Source organism: Nothoprocta perdicaria, unplaced genomic scaffold, assembly GCF_003342845.1.
Source record: "Nothoprocta perdicaria isolate Ctin4 unplaced genomic scaffold, notPer1 scaffold_56, whole genome shotgun sequence".
NCBI lineage: Eukaryota > Metazoa > Chordata > Aves > Tinamiformes > Tinamidae > Nothoprocta > Nothoprocta perdicaria.
The window spans coordinates 1,915,769-1,937,426 of NW_020455821.1; the positions used below are offsets into that span (position 1 = coordinate 1,915,769).

General features: G+C 37.2%; 1 protein-coding gene across 3 annotated transcripts; it reads right to left on the reverse strand.

The window, feature by feature from the left end:
• Nucleotides 1-7,414: 7,414 nt before the first annotated feature.
• FBXO8 (F-box protein 8) lies at nucleotides 7,415-21,478 on the reverse strand. 3 transcript variants are annotated; one of them, XM_026048660.1, is made up of 7 exons: nucleotides 21,374-21,478; nucleotides 19,177-19,266; nucleotides 17,005-17,341; nucleotides 15,961-16,087; nucleotides 9,550-9,668; nucleotides 8,598-8,794; nucleotides 7,415-7,941 (listed from the first exon to the last, which is right to left on the reverse strand). In XM_026048660.1, exons 3-7 carry the CDS (start codon nucleotides 17,331-17,333, stop codon nucleotides 7,754-7,756), a joined length of 960 nt encoding a protein of 319 aa, XP_025904445.1. In that variant the 5' UTR covers nucleotides 17,334-17,341; nucleotides 19,177-19,266; nucleotides 21,374-21,478; the 3' UTR covers nucleotides 7,415-7,753. The 3 variants fall into 3 exon arrangements, with proteins under 3 accessions (XP_025904445.1, XP_025904444.1, XP_025904446.1); XM_026048659.1 differs by lacking the exon at nucleotides 21,374-21,478 and adding an exon at nucleotides 19,363-19,486; XM_026048661.1 differs by lacking the exon at nucleotides 19,177-19,266.
• Nucleotides 21,479-21,658: the final 180 nt, after the last annotated feature.

Consider the following 21,658-nt stretch of genomic DNA (forward strand, 5'->3'; position numbering starts at 1 on the left):
AACCCGTGGGCTCGCCAAGGCTCGGAGAGCCGCAGCACCAAGGGGAGCTGGTGCCCGCCTGCCAGGGCCCGGCTGCGCTGGTCTTGCCCAAGGAGGACCGTGTTGAAGGACCTTGTCCAACGAAGGACGTTCCTTGGAGGAGCTGCTGTCAGGTGTGTGTTTATTAGTGTATTTGTTGTGTGGGTTCGTGTTCCAAGAGTGAAGGTAATACCAGGCTCAACTTCACTCATGTTGTGCTGATACAAATCGCACGAGGAGCCAAAGACAAACTGATGCTGGCAACAGAGCTGTTCTTGGTGTCACCCTTGCAAGCAGCATCATGTAGACATAAGTAGCATTGAAAGTTGGTGTCCGTGGCTTCTCAGAGACTCGAAAGAACCTGTTAAGAAGCTGTTGTGGCTAAGGCTGACACAGAGGGATGAAATTATTTTAATTGGAAATTGTCAATTAATAGTACATGAAATAAATGGACTCTAGAAATATTAGATAACTCTATCCCTAGTTTTGTGTCAGTTGCTGTCTCCAGGGCAGATTATTGGTCTGTGAACGCCCACCCCCTCCTATGCTCAATTCTTTACCCTGCAAATTGCATCAAATGAGGTGAAACCAACGCATGTGCACCTTATGCACAACTAGACAAGCCTCTTCCATTGTATTTTGATGGCTTACTCAGCTGCGACTAGTGTATAGTGCGTGTAAAATTCTGCTAAGTTCAAGTATGTAATGAACAATCTTTAAATTAGCCAAAGATTGTTAATCAGCATTCATGGACTTAATCTGAGGATGATTTGGGTGTAATATAATGAGATCAGCATTGCTGACATAGAGCTGTTTGGCTGGCAGTGTGGTTCTCCGTTGCTGTTTCTCTTGTATGGAAAGAACCACTGCTTGTTTATCATACAACTGCTTTATTATGTAACCTGCTTTGTATGATAAGCACTGCTTGTGCTTAAAAATTATCAGCATTCACTGAGAATGCACCTGAACTGCCAGTTTCTTTCTATTCTGTTATTTTGCCAATGTTAAGAAATTGATGAACTTGTTGTATTCCAAAGTACGCACATCCCTTTACTAACCTGAGGGAAGAGCAGAGTAGGCTACAAAGGAAGAGGCTGCTCTGCCTTATCCTGGACAGCTGTGCATGGAAACACAAGCACTGGACCGGGCAGGATGGCTGATGCTGCTGGCAAGAGGGAGGGATAGGGGATGAGCATCACTGGGACCACCATGTATCTTGCAGACCCCACTACTCTCACCTCTTCCAAGCTTCTGTCTTAATCCACAGTGCAGCCAAGAAAATCTAGTCTTAATAATTATCAAAGGTAATTTCTTCCTTTGGGCTTTCTTCCTCTTTTGTAGCTTCAGATCCAGACCATACATCTTTTGCTTTTTCTTTTTTTTTTTCCCCTACTATTAATAATACTGCTCATGTAAAGAAATTAGGTAGTTATTGTTATTCTCTGTGCATTTCAGAGTCTTAGCTTAAATAAAAGCTGTTTTTACATAGAAATTCAGCACAATGTGTAGCTATGTAATATTCAGATATTGAAATTAGGTCTTTAAGTGAATTTTGGTATATCTTATATAGCACCATGTGCACTATCAAAAATCAACAACATGAAAAGGAAATAATGTATTAATGACTTTAAAAAAAAGAGAAGTTTAAACAAAGGCTGATTCCTAAACATGTGACTTTATTTTATTACGTTGTTAGATATTCTAATAAAGAACAGATATTAACATTTTTACTATGATAGATGAATGTTGTGTGTCTATTGTAAATTGGCACGTTTTAGAGAGCCTCAGTCACTATTATATTCATTTACATAAATTCCTCAGTGAAATATAGAAGTAAAAGGTTACATTCAGTGATATCAAGACCCTGCATTTGTTTACCCTCACATGTCTGACGCATCTGAAGCAGTTCAGTGCTTTCCCAACTCCTTTTGCTATGCAGGTGATTCTTGCTATAGGAGGCAAACACAAATGTTTGCATGGGATTTCTGTGTAGTCAGCAGGCCTATTTGAGAGTTTCTCCAAGTACAAAAACAGGTATCAATTAAACTGTGTTTAGCCTAGCTATAACATTTTTTAGGATTTTCGTTGTGAAGACAGGGAAACTCAAGTTGTGAAAATACTTTTTTCTAATACTAAGTCATAGAAAAGACCCATGGCACCCTGTCACAGAACAAGTGTGTTGTCCCTGGTGTAGGGCAGTGAGCGCTAAGTCTTTTTTCACCATCTAAATGTCTATGAAAACTCATAGGAATTTTGCCCTGTTGAGTAGCAAATGGCCTAAAAAGGTCCATGGGATGGAAATGAAAGGCCAGTCAATTGGTGTATGGTCATGCAATTGCAGAAATATGTGTGCAGGGGAGATGTGTGTATTTTATAAGGGGAAGGGCCTGCTTTTGCTGGTGTGAAAGCTGAAAAGACTTTTTTAAATTAATGTACAACATCATGAATTGCCTCAGGGGAAGCAAGCATGCAAGAAAAAAACATAATTTATTTTTCATCATTTTCATATCTACCATATCTTTTAAAGGAATTATTCATTTTCTTATGTTGCTTTTACCTGTCAAAAGTGCTGTGAACTTGTTAACTTTGGACCCTTAGCCACTCTGTTGACCTGGATGTGGCGGCTCTGGGTCCAGTTTGCGGCTCAGCAGCCGATGCACATGAGTGAGGCTTAAAAGGGAGATTCTACAGTTTAATACAGCCAAAAATGAGACCGGTTGTATATATGGGCATGTTCCAGAAAAAGCTCTCTGAACAAGATTTGATAGTTTTTCATTTAAAAAAAAAAAAAAAAAAAAAAAAAGTGTCTTGGCTTGCATGGATTATAAGGGATTTTTTCTTTCTTTTTTTTATTTTTTTTTCTCCTATAAAGGTAGTAATAAATGATCTGCCGGCCCTGAAACCTTAAGCGATGTTTATGCTGGTCTGCGTTGTCGAAGCCAGACTAGAAATAACGAATGAGGTTCACTTCCTTGGAGCGTGTAAATGTCCTGACTTAGAGTTAAACTGTCAGCAGCTGAAAGACAATCCCATTGACATGTACCTGGCACTACTTACTCAGGTTTATTTTTTCCTGGAAAGCTGTTTTGGGCGACAGAGCGGCGTCCGGGTTTCCCAGGTTGTTGTGCTGACAAACTGCAGTGGTGGTAAAGGCAGGGAGTCTGACAAAATCTCATTAATCATTTTAAATTAAATCCAACATTCCTCTCCAATACCACTCAGGAAAAAAGCTGACTCTTACAAATGAGTACTCTCTCTGAAAAGATCTGATATGCTGACCATGTTGCTCTCAGACAAATATATTTGATTTCTTTTTTTGTCATGTACACATGCAAAATAATTTTTAACCTTAAAAGGGAGGCTGGCATTATGTTGTTAAAAGTCTTGAGTGCTTCTGTAATAGGTGCTAGGACTGAATATCCCTGAAAATAAGGCTTTCCTAATTTATCCCACCTTTCTGATAAATTACAGTTATTGCTTTGTTTAAAATTATGAAGAATATGTGGAAAGTTCACTTTTAATGAAAAAATTCTCCCATACGCCATGGGTACCTTCTTTGTAAATATTTTACAGTCCACTATTCTAAACTTGTTTGGAGGAGTAAGAATGTAAAAGTGTAAATTTATTAACACTGTCAGCCGAAGCACTGCAGTGATGTTGTAGCAGTGTGGTTCTTTGAAGCTTTTATGTATAAGTTACATTTCTGTAACTAAAATCTAGCTAGCAGGTTATGATTTAATTACATGTATACTAAAAGCCTTAACTTCTAGCATCTGATACATAATATTAGAAGACCACATAGATTTTTATCTTTACTTACTGAAATTGTTGTTTGCAGATTACAGATGTTTATGTATGATTTCTAAGCCAAAATGAAACCGTAATGTGCCTATGGGAGACACAGGAAATCCTTTAAGTCTGTCCTTTGTCCACTTTAACAGTGCTTTGGAGATTAGAGTGGTGGATTTTACAATGGCAGAGAACAAGTCATCGACCTTAATGTTTATTAGTTTTGATACTCACATGAAATATGTGAAAAGAAAAGCCCTTCTCTTAAATTTTTAACTGTAATCCAATATAAGGCAAATAAATTTGACTTCTATAAATGCTTAGTGTTATTTTCTACTTTTTAATATGATAAAGTAGATATATTTCAGTCTTTGCTTAAATACTCAGTCTAAAACTTATTTTTTTATAACAGAGCTGTAAAAAATATCAAATTGCACAATGATAGCTTAGACAGAAACCAAGAGTGTTACTTCAAAAAAGAACAACTCCTATTGATTAACTGATCTATATAATGATCGTCACTAAACTTCACCATACCGAGGAGACAATAGTAAGATTTATTTGCCCAGCTAAACAGTTTATTTTCTTAAACCTGTAATTTGAAGTTGTCTGTATTTTTTCCTGCGTGTCTGTGTTGCTGAGAACAAACTGAAATTTATTTATGCTGAATGATAATTTCTTGTCCATTTCAAAATTGGCAGCCTTGCCTCTAACTTACAGTAGCTTAGGCTTTTGCACTTCATTATAACCCGAAGCAGCTTTGTTTTACTTAGAAAAAAAAAAGAGCTGTAGCCACAGCTGTATGATCTGTTCCTCAGAGTGTGCATGAAAAATATTCAAATTTAGAAATAAGTTTAGGAAAAAAGGTCAGTCACTTTCTGTAACTGAGTTGTGCATCGTAGATGTGACATTCCGTAAATATGTGTAACACTTTGGACGCGGCTGGTGTTTGGGCCGTGGCTTTGGACCCGGCTGGTGTTTGGGCCGTGGCTTTGGACCCGGCTGGCGCTGGCCTGCACGTGTGGGGCAGCAGCGGCGCCACTTCTGCTTCCAGTTACCTCAGCGAGGCGACGAGCGCCGCCAGGGTGCTGCTCCCGCACAGCCCGGCACCGAGAAGCTCTCCCGGGGTTCCTGAGGAACAGGGTTCAGAGGGCAGGCAGTGGGGGAATCGCACCCGAAGTGGGGAGTCGCTTTGCCGCCCTGGATCTCGTTGCACTCATGTAGTTAATTAGTTTGGGATCTTCTGCTTTCGTCTTACAGAGTGCTTGATGAGGGAGTTTTCACAGTACACCCGTGAGCACGCTTAGTAGCATCAGGATCGGTGATGTTTCTATCACTTATTCCTTTTAAAATATATGTGGAGAAAGCAGTAGTGCACTGAGGAAGATCTTCCCACTATTTTGCTTTCAGAGGGTGTATGGAGGAAGACTAACAGAATTCAAACATTATCTTTCTGCCTTTGTAAAAGAGGTGTTAAAACTGCCTAAGATTTTTGGTTTTTTATTAGATGGAAGAAAACTATGTGCTTTAATGATTCTTATAAAGAAGAAATAACTTCTGTCCAGCAAGAAAGAAGAAATGTCTATTTTCATCCTAGAGAGAGTGCTCTTAATTTGAGTAATAAGAGGCATGCTCTTATTTGCTCTTTTCTAATGTAATGTATGGCAGTGCTCAGTGCTAATGCTAGTTAAAATCCTCTTGCAAAGGTCAGATACTGTTATCTGTACATGCGTAGGTGGGTTTTTGTTTCTCCCGGACTTACGTCTTATCAAAACCTTAAGCACATCATCCTGTTTCGAATTTATCTTCTTGGCTGTAACGCTGTCCCTCAGGCTTTCTAAACCTTGTGAAGAGAGGTATTCCACCACGCCAGACAGACTAAGCTCTTTCTGCTCAGAGGTTGAGGATGGGTACTGAGAGTAGCCAGGAATTAAGAAAAAAGACAGATTAAAGAATTACATGCATATCTACAGTGCAAAATCTAACAGATTCACTGATGTCAACATAGTTACCCATGAGAAGAGTATTGGGTGGTGTTCCTCATGTGTGGTATGAGAAGAATACTTTTCCCAATTAGTTGTGCTAAAAGAATTCAGTGGATTCTGAAGTCTTTTAAAAGGCTCTAACTTCTGAGAGGTATTTTTTAGAAAGTTGTATTTTGAAGAGGAATACTCAAAACCTTTTCTGTAGTGTTGGTTCTGCATAGTAAGATGTTAAAGGTTTTCACAACATAACTTACTTTTTTGCAGCTTATCTTCTTTTTCATAGCACTGGTGACCTATGGCTAAAAATGCTTTTTATCATTTAAAAAGTTTCACTTAGACGTTTAAGCAAAGCTCTCGTGCTGTACCTTCATTTGTGCTTGAGCTTATTTCACCATTGATACTTGCATTCTCAGGCCTTCTGAAACACATGAAGGAGCCCAGAGCAGAGCGGTGAAACCCTTCCCTGCGGAAGGGCAGCGACACGGCGGAACTTTGCTGGGAGGCGGCAGCAGTTCTGCAGGCGCCGGGCTGTGGTCGGTCGCTGCACAAACGCACATGCAGTTCACCCCTGAGGAAAGGTAATGCATACACCTCTCTTCCAGTGCATTTTTGCTAATGGACCATAAGTATAGAAGAATTGTTGGTTATACTAAATACTTGGAATAACTGCACTAGCTCCCCTTTCTTCCTCTCCTTCATTTATATAGCCATTATGTGGACTTAAATCAGTGCATTGTTGTTAGCATCACAATTTCTATAACTGCCTAAGCTACGTGTAATCATCACTCCACGCGCAAGGGCAAATAGCAGAGCAGGCAGCTTGCGTGCCAAGGGGAAGCACAACCTGTACTCAATCCCGGGCTTTGCCATAGTTTAAGTAGGTTTCTTACTTAAAAATCAAATTCATCTGTAAAACAGACTCAAGACTATTTTCCTACCTCAGCATTCATCAGGAAAAAAAATCCGTTACTATGATGAATTCAGATACTAGAAATGACTGAATATATAAATTAATGTCATTGAAAAAAAAAGTAGTTCTTATAGAACTGTCCTTTTCTTAATTGAACGTGATGTTCCATTGAAATGAGTTACCTTAACAAAAACTAGGCAGATCTTCATTTACTTCTACTGTGTTGTACTGCTCATGCTCTTGAATACTCGAGTGCTCAAGGACCACTGGTTACGGTGACGCAGTGACCAGCTGCGGTGTCTGTGGTTAGTCAAGCCCCCTCGACTAACCCAGGGGTTTCCCTACCCTGTTCCTACTCTATTCATCTAAAATACCCCTTGAAATCTTCTTGAAATGTGATGGAATTCCTATTTGAAAAATTCTTATTCAAATTAGTTAAGATACCATAAACATCCTTTAAGGTATTTTATGAGTGTTCCATCATGGCATAGATTAATCTTTGTGGTAATATTACAACCAAGGCTCCTTTCATATCTGAGGTGATCAGCACTGCAAAAATGAAGCAAGACCTTAACTGCAGGAAAAAGAAATACAGTACTTTTAAGAGATGAAAGGAGAAACTTTAGTTAAAATTCTTTACAATAAAATAATTATGATTATAAATCTCTTTAGTTAAATATATACACATTACATGGTATTTTAAAAAGAACTTATTAAAGTTTCAAGCCAATCTAATGCACAAATCCACCACTCCGTCAGCTTAGACTGTAATGTCAGTTTAACATTCATAAAGGGCTGTGTCAGACAAATCACATTGTTTTGTGCAAAACTAAAAAATATTAAGAAAGATCTCCAAGTCCTTCGGCTCCCATGGTAACTCGATAGAAAAGGTAGTATACACATACAAACACTTACACACACAATCTCTGATTGCATACAGAGGTTAGAATGACCAGCACTAAAATAACCCCCAAGTCTACAAAATAATTAGTTTCTTCACTAGATTTAGTTCTTGAAGTTTAAAATGTTAAGTCCTAGCAAACTGTGCTTTTTAGGCAGCCACGTGGCCAATAAGGTAGATGTTGTCGTAAAGGTGCCCTACAAAATCTTCACTAATATTCTGTGCAGCTCGTCGTGTGTTTCGGATGAATTCTCTTTTTGACATCTTGTTCTTCACGTGAGGGCTGGTTAGATCAATGGAAAGCAGAATCAGAGAGTAGCATAGTACGTAAACTGCATCTAGACAACAGAGAGAGCAAAATAATAATAAAAATATAAGTAAATTATGTTAAAAATAATGAGTCTTGGACAGGGAGAAAGGTAAGAGTTTCAAGCATCTGGGCATATAGTTGTATGTACACATATAAAAACTAGTTTAAAAAATAAACTATTGGAATAAAAATTAATATAAAGATAATGCTTATCTTGAAATATATGAGCAGTCTTGGTGCTGAAAGCTGGCTAAAGACAATTAGAAATGCATGTTAGTGCCAGTGAGGCACAAATTCCCTCTCCCTTCTGTGGGACTATCCAAAGGGCAAAATGTTAAGTGCTTAAGTCTTTGCAAGGGGGAACTTAGAGATACTAGAGAGCTTAAGGACAGGCAAAAGGGAAGAAAAAGATATGTCCCCTTCCCCCCCTCTTTTTTTTTTCCTTCTTTCTCTATCATCAATTACATCTAAGAAAATAATCTGCATTTTAATTTTTGGTCTTTTTACAACCTGTATGGGAGATGTCTACATACTGAACACGGGTAAAAGACTCTCCCAAGCCAGAGTCTGTACTTGTATAATTATATGGTACCATCATGAACAGTCACGTTACCCACTTATGGTAACATGACTATGTGCAACATCGTAAAGGTTGATTAGCTGTACAAAGTTCTCTCGCCTTACCAGGGCTAAGGCCAAGCTCTCTCATCAGGTCAGGGTTACAAGCACAGAACCTGTGAGAGAACTTTGTTATAAGAGTCTCCAGGTACTCGCCCCGCTCCTCGGGAGCATGGATGTGTCTGAAGAACTCCCTCAGTGCATTTGGCAGAAACTGATTTCTGAAGTTGTGCAGGGTCACAAGGTCATCCAGAACATCTCGCCTGGAAGAAGAAAATCCCACATAACTAAAGGGTTTTTTTAACTTTAAAAATTCTAAAATGTAGATTTAAAAATCAAAATCAGATCTTTAGAATAGCTTCTGAGTTTTGTATTTTTGCTGAAAGACAAAAACTACAACTAACAAGGCAAGGATAATACTATAACCATACCTTTTCCTGACATTTATTATAGTAGCCACATACTACAAAAATACACATTAATCAGAATTCTAAGTTTCTGTACATGCATATTCATTCATAGCACATATGCAGACGTCATTTCCTTTAAACTATCTGAGAAAGCCAGAACAAATACAGGATGAAAGGAAAAAGGAAAAAATTGTGTGCATGATGCACGTTTGGTGCCTAAGTATATGTTGGTACAGTAGTATCCTGTTAAAATGAGGCTTAAATGAAATAAAATTTGCTCCTAAAAACTATTTAAAGTCTAACTCCATTAGGGTGCAACACACCGGAGTTTTCCATTAGCACAGAAACACCTAAAGGACGTGGACTAGCCTACACAGACCGATGTGTGAAATAGATCTGAAGCAAATCTGGAAACCAGTTTGAGGAAAAGCCAAGAATACTCTTCTATACTGATCCTTTTTATTAAGGACTCTGATAAAAAAAGAGGAAGGTTTTTACTTGTAGTGCCTCATTATACACTACTTATGAACAAAAGAGTGTAGGGCCTGCTAATGCTGACTGCAGTCACGTCTGATGTGTATGGTCCTGCATGGAGAGATTCAAATTACCTTTCATCCAGGTAGATTCTCAGCTTCTTCCAATTTAGTGTTCTTGTACAAAAGATAAACTTGGCTATTTCCTTTGGCGAATCGTCTAGAATGCCCTTGGACATGAAGTAGTTGACCCCCTAAGATAAAAGATATTTTTATGTAATTAAGTTTAATCTTCATACTGGTTTTAGAAACAAGCCCTGTACTTAGCAACAYAGGGATATAATCCTACTACTTTTATTTTTCTAAAAGCAGAATGATTTTTCTTCCCCAAATGACACCTGAACATGCACAACACAATTTACAATTTTATATCAAATGTAAAGAAACATAATGCATTGTTATGGTACAGATTTTACACATACTCATACTAGGAAATGTAAAATTATGAATCCTATAGAAAGCATGATGGTTCTGTAGTGTTTTCTTCACAGCTCAGACTAGTATTTTTGTTTACATAGTTTTATAATTGTACTTCATCTGGGGCAAGGACCACGATGGTTAACTTCATACCTGTTGTAAACAAGAAATTCTTAGCCATGATGTGTTTTGCCATTAATATCTTTTATGAAAACATTAACATCAACATTCTCACATGTATTGGTGTGCCACATTCAAATAAATGCATTAAATGCATTTGTTTAAATGTGTGATAATGAAAATAAACATGTTGATTTCAAAGCACCAGTGAATATAAACACATATGTAAATATGCGTACACATAATTCAGAAGTTTTTAATTAAAAATCTGTTTTTTAAAAAATAGATCATATGTATTCCATACTCATATTATCATTCCTAGAATTTTCCATGCTTTGTCAAGCACACATTTCTTTCAGAATAAACATGCCAAATATCATATTGAAATATTTTAGTGATATTCTGAATTCTTTTTGTTCATTAAAATATTCCAAAGCACAAAACTATTTTCTCACGATTTTAGAATCTAAACCAACTTAACACATTTTAAAACTGTTAAAAAAAGGCAACAAAAATATTTAAACCTGAGGATAACTAACCACTTATTTTCATATCAATTTCATGGGAAATGAGGGTTGTTCTGAGTTATTATTTTTAAAGTTACATTACCGATCTGTTTTTATAGCATGATGCTGAAATACATACAATGTGCCCAGGAAATTTATTCAGGAAATTCCTGAATAAAAGAATTTAGGATAATGCAATACCACCTCAATCAATTTTAAAAGATGTCTAAAAATGTTTTTGAATGAATCTTCTCATATTAGAACTTGAAGGTCAGCCTGGAAAAATATTTTGAAGTTCTAAGTTTACACCTATAAAGGCAAAGGAACAACCTCTCATTCGGTATATAATTTCCTAGTGCTCTTCAATTTTGCATATGAGAGAGATAGATACAGGGCTACATACAGTTAAATAATTCTTGCATCTCAAATGGGAATCGAAAAAAGAGGAACCAAAAGGAAAATCAACTGCTTATTGTATAGAGTATTTTGGCAGTTTATATATGATAATCAGTAAAGCACTAGGGCTGCACTAGCCTTTTACATCCTTGGCTTAACTCTGTTTCCATTACCTACATCCTTAGGCTTAGGTATTTGCTTCAGTAATAAGCATTTGCTTAAGCTGGTGTAAACTGAAGCCTGAAGAGGAAGTCTCAGTAGTGTTTTACTTTTAAAGCCCATTCCCCCTACAATTATTTAACAGGGACTTCTGTGACATATCCAGAAAAATACCCGGCACCTCATGGAGTGCACAGCATGAAAGGAACGCCTCCTTCCAGAGTCAAACAGGTTGGTTTTTCTGTGCCATTAAATTCCATAAATCACTTAATTCCTGCATTAGATTACAGTTTAATGTGGGATCCTTATCTGAGAGACTACCAGCTCTTTGCAAAGCATTCTTATTCTCCATCTCTAATTCCCTCTCTCCCCACCATACACTATCTTTGTAGATGTTATTTCTTGCCTCATTTTCCTCATCTCCTTTAAGAACAAAGAGTGTAACTCGTATCTACTTTGACATCATCATTTTTAGTTGCTTTTTATTTCTTCTCAAAGAATAAGAAACATTTTTAAAGAGAAATCAGATTTCTATTGTTGCAAAGATCTTCGATTTTTGCTCGCAACTAATGCCATTTATTTTTACAAGATTTATCACCACGTCATCAAGTCTGCTTTTTGTAAAACTGTAAATGAACTCCTTTCACAGCCCACCTTTCAAATAAATCAGTTTTGCTGGGTAAAACGGTCACCTGGAGTAGGTTTACTAGCTGAAATAAGTAGTTAACACACTATTTTAAGCTATGTTAAGATTATTTATCAGTCACCTGGTCATTCTCCGGAAAACATTCGACTGATGCAGCTACACAGATCTTTGCCACTATCTACTGCTTCTGAAGACCTTTTTGTAACGCTTAAGAAGCACAGAAGGGGATCCCACACATATGTCCTTGTAATTCTGGCTTAGTGGAAAGGTAATTAGGTGAACATTATAGCAGCCAAGATTTACAGGAGCTCTGTATCTACCTTCCTTATGTTTGTCTATATTATGTCCTTTGCACTAGGGAATTAGGAAGGAGGCCTTAGAGACACCTTGTCTTACTTGGCCATGAATGTTACGACTGAATTTTGGACAGCTCAGAATAACATCTTAATGTATGGAAGTGTTTCTTTCACTGTATTTACAAATAACTATCTTAACTATGGCTCAATACTAATAACAAAAACAGCTCTTTGCAATTCAATATATTATTTTTTATAGCTTTTCAAGTCAGGAGGTGCTTTTATTGCAAATTTATTCTGTTACAGTAATGCCACTTCTACCTTGCCTTCTGACAGCGCCCAAGACAAAATCACTGTGGCATTTATTTTTGTGGAGTCTTTCCATTCATTATATTCAGGCAAGTATCTAAAATCAGTTTAATTCTTTTTTTTTTTTTTTTTTTAGGTCGATTTAAGTTCTGCTTTAATTTTCTTCTCTGCTAACAGTATTTTCACAACATTTCAAAACCATGGTTATATTAAATTTGTGATGGAGTGTTTTAAATGCAGAAATATTCTTCATGTTGCACAGCTTCCAGAACTGATAATTTACAAGATTAATATTATCTAATTTAAAATGTAGTTTTAAAAAGGATTCAGCTGTCTGATCCATTCCCACTTTTTACATAAATCACACAGAGCAATTCCTTCCTCCTCCCACATGCACATACTTTTAATTTTCTTAGGACAAATAAATCAATGCATCTCAAACATGGCTTGTTCTCTATGGAAAAAAATGGTAAGTTTTCTGCTTAAGTCACAAGCTGCTGACCTTCAACAGAAATATGGTTAGAAATACACTGCACAATAAATATTCTACTATCTGCAGACTAGCCATAATTAAAAGACAGTTAAGGTTTCTTTATGAAAGTCTCCAAAAATGCATTTATAACTAAAAAAGGACAGAAAACTCACCTCCCTGACAAAAACTAGGGTGATGAATAAGAAAATCAATTAGGAAAGTAGAAAGCCAGGCTCAGTGTAAGCATGTCTCTGCTTGCTGTATTTTATTAAGTTAGTATACTGTGTGAAGAAAATCCTGGGCTTATTGAATTCTGAGGGCTACAGTGCTGTCCAAAATCCACCGGATTCATAAAAATAAATGCTATTTAACAGAATTGGATAGAACTGTCATCATTAGGAAGGAAACAAGATTAAATCTCCTTTCCTGACAAATGTATTAGCTCTTCCACCTTCAATTCCAATTATGTCATAACAAAATCCCATGTAATAAAATGGAAGTATATTGTATAGGGAGTCAGAAACAGCATACCAAACAGTTGGAGATACCTTATGGGTGCTTACGAATTCTGAGCCATAAGTGTAACGTGATACAGAACGAGCACTGCATGATAAACACCTCACATACACAATACACTAGAATAAAATACAGCCGAGACCACGTAGCAGACTGCACAGCAATAGTTTTCATAGTCGAGTCTTGATACTACAGCTACCCCCGCCACCCCTCATTTCTACAACGGTGCTGCCATATGGAAAAAAGCCTCCCAAATCAGAAGCAAGACATGCACTGGATGTTCTTTTTTTTCCCCAATTATGCGCAGTGTGGTTAGGCACATCCTTTCAGGAGGATGTGAGCAAGCTCATGCACACAGCCAGTACGTGAAACTGCAGCAGATAGATAGCACAACGCCATGCACACAACAAGGGCTAACCGGAGAATCCTACCACAAAGTGTGCGGATGCTCTCCCCTACCCCGTGAGCCACCGCTAGCTCTGGAGCTGCTGCTGTGGAGCCTGGTTACCCATTTTCATGACATGGGCGGTGTCCTTTGGAGAATCGCGCTCCTGGGGCTGTAAGTATTCTTACTTTTAGAGTTTTTTGATCGGGTCTGTTATCAAATGTAAAGCAGAGTTTGGCAGGAAATTCGGAGACACAGTTTGTAATAGGGGAATGTCATATCATATATTCCAGTCACAGTGTCTTTCTAATAATAATTCTGCCAATATCACAGTTGTAAGCAAGAAAAGCAATGGTATTCGTGAATTCTCCTTAAACTCAGGCCCTGAATGATTCCTACCAGGCTACGGTGCCGCACAGGGAGAGAGGAACAGAAGCCTTTAGGAGATACCCTGATACTCAACTTCTCACTAGGCTTGAAGCAGACTGTTCAAACCTCCATCATTGCAACAAAACCATAATGAACCCAGAAGAAGCAAATGTAGTGGTACAGATTTAATGCCTAATTTAGGCTAATCCATAACTCCAATTTTGCCTCTTGATTTCCTTTAAAAACAAAACCTCTAACTCAGTGCCTTTCACAAGGCCTTCAAATGCTTTCAACCTACCAGATTTGTAATAACATTGGGCTGGAAAAAAATCCCAGCCTATTATAGACTAAGACAGTAAGTGAAGAAGTATCTTAAAACAAATAAAGGCAAAGAAAAATCTCAGTGGGCAAAAGTGTTACCATTAAGACTTGATTAGGATATGCACTCTTGAAATTACATTCTCATTATCTAAACATTGATTTTCATTCAAAAAGCTTCACATTTAATACTAAATTCACTAAAATCCTCTTGGAAATCAATGCTCATCACTCCTGAGTGGCAAACCGCAGACAGAACCTCTCAGAAGGATGTACTGCAGTACAAGCAACACTATACCACAGAAATTACCAAAAGCTCTACTTTGTGATTAATAATAAGAGTTGTTGTTCTCTTTCTCAAGTAAAATATAACATAAAGCAAGAATCAAGAGTGAAAAAAAAGTCACATTGTTGTAATGATTCGTATGACTGCTTTATTTCACCCTGCAGCATAAGAACATGTTTTCTGCATCAGAGCAGCAATATAAACTACTAGCTCCAAAAACACATCTTTCCACGCCTCTGAGCCCTGTTCTTATTTTGGATTTATTCAATTACCACTTCCTTGTGTATATGTAGGAAGTTAATACTTGGTTTTGTTCAATATTGTGTACTTATCTTTTCCTGGAAAACATGAATCAGGAGGGTGTTGTGTGTGATGCTGTGTGTGCACGATTCCATTTATCACTTTGGTTTTAGCTGCATATCTCCCAGGCAATAATTATCCACTGTCACACTGCTTTCTTCTTTGATAAGTGACAGAGAAAAGGTGGAAACTGACTTTTTCAGCTAGTCACATGAATTAATACATAGAAACCTTTTCATTCTATAGGGGATTTTTTGGTAATTAATATATGGTACCATTTATTGTGAAGTAGTAGTATGTTTATGCAAAACAAACCCCTCCCACCCCAATCCCCAAAGGGGAAAAAATCAAATCAGACTGCTATTTAGGAAATTTCAGTAGTACCTATTTTTAGGTACTTTTTTAGGTACTAATTTTTACTACCTATTTTTAATAATACTAATTTTGTGTGTTTATATTAGCTTTTTGGGGATTTTGTTTGCCACATTAGCATAAACTATATTTTGCAGATCAATTGTAGAAATATTTATGTTTTACAAAATGTTTTATGTTTTTTACAAAAATGTTTTACAAGGTAACACAATCGTTACAGAATTAATTTTATTTCTTCATGTATCATCCTGCTTTACTTAAGACAACTGAAGCATGATGAAACCAATACTTTAAAGTAGCATTTTGGCATTATGATTTATTTGAGGGCTTTTAATCCTTTCTAAACTGACCACTGTGTCTTCAGACAGGATCTGCGCCTTGTTTCTTTGTCAATATACGGTTATAAACTTCCACAGGCATCCACAGATGAGACTGCTGTGCAGGGGGCTTATGAGACAAGCCATGTAAATGGCGTGCACAGGTACTATGGACAGGGCTATAATTTGGTATCTACCAATCCTGCAGTAAAACAAACACTTATTAAAAGGTATCTTCTATATAATTACTAAGCAAAAATTACAGTCATTTTAACTATTACTGTCAGCAACAGGTCACTTACCTCATCAGGGTTGGCATTAAAGGTGAGGCTGCCCTCATCCAGCTGCATATACAATTTTCTAAAAGAAAATCCTAGAGGTGGATTCTTATTGTATATAGAACAGTGACCCCAAGTGGACTTGCACAACCTATGAAAATAGAATTAAGTCTAATATCAAATTTCTTTCTGTATTCATGTATTTTACACACACAAAACATTACCAGCACCACAAAACTAAGTACTTAAACATTATGAAAAGTCAGAAATAGACTGGTTGTAACACTTCTTTAGCCTGTCTGTTATTAAAATTTTTAGTATATTTATTAGTCAGGATTGGGTGTATTTGCGTGCAGTCTCAAAACACATCCCAGCAGGTGGCATCGTAACAGCCCCCACAGTCCTGGGCCACAGGGACAGGTTCTCCTGCTGCAGTATGACACGTTTGTGCGGCTTTCTTTGTGCTACAGCTGTGCACGAGTGAGTGGGAAGCCATATCTGCACCAAATTACACCATTAATTCACTGCCTTCCGCCTGTCCTTTTCCCAGACTTTACCAATCCAGGTTATCTGATCCAGTTCCAACCCTCCAAATACATTTCATCTGTATTTTCCCTTATTTCAATAATTAAGCTCAAACATACTCAATGTATTAAGCAGTAGAAAGATGCAGAGTTTTCATCCCTTTATAGCTGCAGCTTTTGCTGGGTAGGTTTGCTTGCTTAAGCTGGATACTTATCTGAAGTTCAGAGAGGAAATAAGGGAAACATTTCAGCTGTGCTTTGATCCAATACAAAAGTGAAGACAAATCCTTGTTTACCTCTGTGATATATCCAACTGGTTTGTAGTAACACAACAACTGTGTAAATGTAATCTCCACTAACACTTTCTAGTAATTGCAAATGCAGAATAATATATTTTTAAATTGTACTCATGTTTCTCCTGTGTTAAATTTCAATTACTTCAGGATTTTTTAAAAAAATACTACACCAACAAAGCACATACTGAGACAAAATTTACATCTAATAATTTTTACTACATTCAGGTGATTTTTTATTATTGGCTTACCCTTGCCAGAGAAGCTCATCATTTGCAAGATCCTGCCAGACACATGAAGCCAGACAGAGATCAGTTGCATTCAGGTATGATAAAATGGTGAAACTAAGCTCTGGGGGCAGCATCTCCAGGTTAATGAATCCTTCTTGTTCTTTAGATTTTCTTGTCTTCAACAGATGGTAGATGTCAATGCCTCCTTGGGTTTGTTTGCGATGGCTTGTACTGGGAACATTGTTAGTAGCTATCCTCCTACCATGCTCTCTGGGAAGATAGCCTTGTCCACTGTATCCTTGGTGCTGCAGCTGCTGGTTCCTAGCAACTCTCCAGAGTCCCTGACCCATCTGCGAACCTACAGGACATCAAAGGAAAATCATATATTGAGTTGACAGCTATTTATCGAAATTTCCAAGGCAGATGTACAGGAAAAGTTAAGATAAAAAACCTAAAATTGTTTTGAACAGAAAAAGTTAGTCTTGTCAAAATTATGCCAATAGATTAGTCTGTCTCCAGCAGAGAAACTGAATAAATACTGAAAACAAAAATCATTAAAAAAGATACTTTTCCAAATGTTATTGCACCTGGAGAATTATAAAATTTCAGTAACTTCTGCAAACAGTGCCAGACATTATTTTTGTGAATTATTCTATGTCCCATGCAAGTTAAGAAGTTAATCAGAACATCTGGAATGATTACCCTCAAATTATTTTTAAAAATTCACAGTAATAGATTATTTATAAACAGTTAGTTGCTGTAAAAAGTAAAGAATGTAAGTGTCTGTGCAGTGGGTAGCATGCAAAATTAGGGACTGATATTATGACAAGACTTAGCAACTTGGGGATGGCTTTGAGCAACAGTTTTCCTTTATAATTTACTTCTGTGATAATTAAGGTTTTTCTCTTTTTCTGAACACCTAAAATATCTTTTCAACCTTTTTTATTTTTTTTCCACACTCATAAGGGCTAGGGCCTTGGGTATATATCCTTTGAAAATAAAAACTAAGATTCTAGCTGAAGTTAGGTGCTATTCACCATTCTGTCAGTACTTCTTAAGAGTATCCAGAAGTAATGAGGCAGAATGTAAGAGGTGAGATTAAAAGTAAATTTACTGATAGCATTAAAAAAATGATGATAGGGCTTCTATAACTTTAATTATCGCAACCAGTACACTGTGGACTTGTTATTTTCTATCTTTTTTTTTGCAGATGGTAATAAAAGCAAAAGATAATGAAACTTAATTTTCAAGATTTCTAAATGATACATTTCATACTTAATCCTAACAACCTTATAAATCACATGTTGTCTGAATCCTATCAAAAGTAGTCTATATATACTGATATATCTCTTATTTTTCAACTTATGCTATGACGACATTCATTATAAATAATCATACTAGGAATCCTCAGATTCCTGATGCTGACTTTCAAAAAAAAAAAGCCACAAAAAACTTCCAAATAATTTTAAAAGTATGTTAGATCCATTATTAGTTATTTATTTTCTTTTAGCAGACTGAATTAAGATTGGGACTTAATCTGTTAAAAGATCAGAAAGAGCTAGAAATGATTCTATGCAAGCAGAAGAAACGGAGTATGAATGAGGTGAGGGATCATGGGAAGAAAAAGAAAAAAAAAAAGCATATTCTTAATGGATGCGGGTGAAAGATCCAGGTTTGGCTGGTTGGTAGACTGGTTATCCACATGCATATCTATTTACTGCAGTTGTAGAATTCATTACTTCTGTCACATATTCCAAAATATCTAGTCCATGATGTCAAAAATCTATGTTGCAGCCATCATTTCTGACCTTCATTTAAACTCAGTAAGGCCAAAGGTATGAAGAAATTGTAATCATCCTTTTAATAATCGATTTAGTAACATGAAAACTTTTAAAGAAAATCAACCCTTCCTCTACTTTCACTTCTTGAACAGATATATATTCAGGCTAACTTTTTTAGCATATTGAAGACAAGCCGTTATGAATAGTTATACCAGGCAAGTGTTAGGTAAAACAAACAAACAAAAAGCTCTTTCTGAGACACACTAAGACCGTATGCATAGGAAGTTATTCACATTTCCTTGAGATCACCGTTCAACTTTTTAGAAGTCCTCAGCACTACTGGTGAACTTGCTTCAACAGACAAACTGCCACTTACACATGGCAGCACAAGAACGCTCAAAGTGGCACTTACGCTGATTTTTGCCATTGATTTATGAAACATAGTCCAAGATGTAGATATTTCTATTTCTTTACAAGAAGAACTCTGTCCGTATCTTTCATTCTATGGCAAGACAAAAGTAAGAGCATTTTTAACACTCTCAGAGATGCAGTTCAGTGCCAACTTTTTCCAATTCTAAAACAGAAGGAACCTATTAACCTTCGTCCAAGAGAAGTATCACCACCAGTAACACCAACTGTAGCAATAATACTAAAAGCATCAGTGGGAGGTGCGCCGGAGTTGACATCTGGGACTACAAACGTAAGCCCATGAAGTCCCCTTATCACTTCCAACTGCAGCTGCTGCTTCTTCTGCTGTTGCTACCCTGGAGAAGACAGACTATAAAGGGATGAGCTGTATGGAACCAAGAGAAGAAACAATTGTTATGGGTAGGCATTAACTGCCAAGTAGGCTAGTAGGAATGAAGAAGAGAATTTCCTAAGGGATGAGAAAAGCAGCCAAGGAATATCACTGAACAAATACAACATTTTAAAAAGGGCTACTATGACTGATTCACGGGATTCAACTGAGTTCAAATTCCCATTTTACCAGGCAGTGTATATGTGCTTGTTAATTACCAAAGTACTGTAAGAAAGTATCTCCAAACATCTTGTGAGGCTTAACTAATTTTTGTCCTTAGCCATGGGAGCAACACTGCAAACAAATAATTATACTTGCAAACATGCAGATGCAAATTTTTGAAGCTGTCTTTCTTTGTTTACAACAGGTATCAGACGACCTGAATAACAATGATTTCAATGATAAAAATTATGTCAAGGAAATAGTAAAGAAAATGTATGTACATACACATACAAATGCACATGATGTGGATGAAACTCAAATATACACTGCATGTTTTCTGAGTGTAGCTCTTTGTGTAAAAAAGGAAACAAGTCTGCCTGAACATAGAGCATTGATAGAATAACCAGACAACAAGAGATCGTTTTCAAGGACTGAGACAATCAGGCGTGTGGGCTTGTGTTCCTCATCATGATTCCAAATTGCTAACCAAAGTAGCAACAGAAATCAGCAAAGAAAACAATGACAACAGTGACGCAACGAACTTTAAATTTCAGGAAATAGGAATGATCAAACGTGTTCCATGCAAACAGCGTATGTCATGTAGACTGAAATAAAATTTTTCTTAAGTGCTGAAATCTGTTTCTGGAGGTAATTTTTGATATGACAATTTAAGGACAGTATTTTGTTTGTATTTTTGCCATCTCTTCTGACAATACTTTCATTATATATATTAAAAAAACCCCACATGTCTATATACATTTGTTAACGTCACACTGACAAAAAAAGTCATTTAAAAATAATTACTTGGACAATAAGAAAAAGGCAGTAATGGGACATTCAAGGCTCTAAAGAACATAAGGAATTACATTTTGATAAGTTTCATAATAAGAATATGCCAAAAAGATGGCATCGAAAAAGCAGCAGCACTAGCAGAACTGGGTCATCAAAAGACTGTGTCTGATAAATTATGAAGTGAACTTTACACCACTAGATGAGCATTTGGCACTTTTAAATTAGTCTCAAAACCTTTCCAAAGTCAGATTATCTTTCTGTTGCATATACAATACTTGTAAAGAATTTCCAGTAGTTGCAGGAGATCAAGTTTTCCTTCTTAGCCCTAAAACAAATTTCAAAGTTTACAATGCTACTCTCATCTTTTTATTGCTATATTCAAAGTGCAGTTTCTGCTCTCAAATTACATGCTATCGAACAATTCTAGGCTAACAAGAATACCTGTAATTTTTGCTGATGTTCACGGGACTTTTCTCCCTGCTAAGCTAAAACCTAAAACTGACACAACAGCTACAACTTCTAAATCATTAAATGTTCGAAAGCGGCTCCAAGATAGAAAAAAATACACTATCTTTCAAAAAGCTAGACTTACTATATAGTTATTCTTCCTGTAGTTATTATACAAATATAGTAGACATCGCAGCATAAGTCTTAAAAATCTTTTAACTTAAAAATGGAAAGTTCTACCTTTTTCTTAATGTCCAGTACCAAGTGAAGCACTTTCACATAACACAGAGAGCGATACAATTTAAACGAATCTAGAACCACTTGCTGGGATAAAGGAAAAAAAAAAAAAAGCTTAATTAAGTGCTCAGTTAGTGAGCAGCTTATGCCATTTTTAGCTCCTACAACTTACTTTTCCCGATCAAGCCGCTATTTCCAGCTCCGCAGCGCACCAGGAGGAACGCCCTGAGAACGCGCTCGCGACACGGAAGGAGCAGCCCTGCTGTCGCCGCAAGCGCACCTCGAGCTGCGCTGCGGGATGTACTTTGCACACGCAGCGCCCGCGCTCCCGCGGCCGCTCGCGCTCCCACCCACGCGCTCGGTTACGCGGCTCCACCTGAGGCCCGAACGCTCCCAACGGCTGCGCCGGGGTAACGGCCGCGGGGCTGCTCGGCGCCGCGCGGGGCTCTCGCGGCGG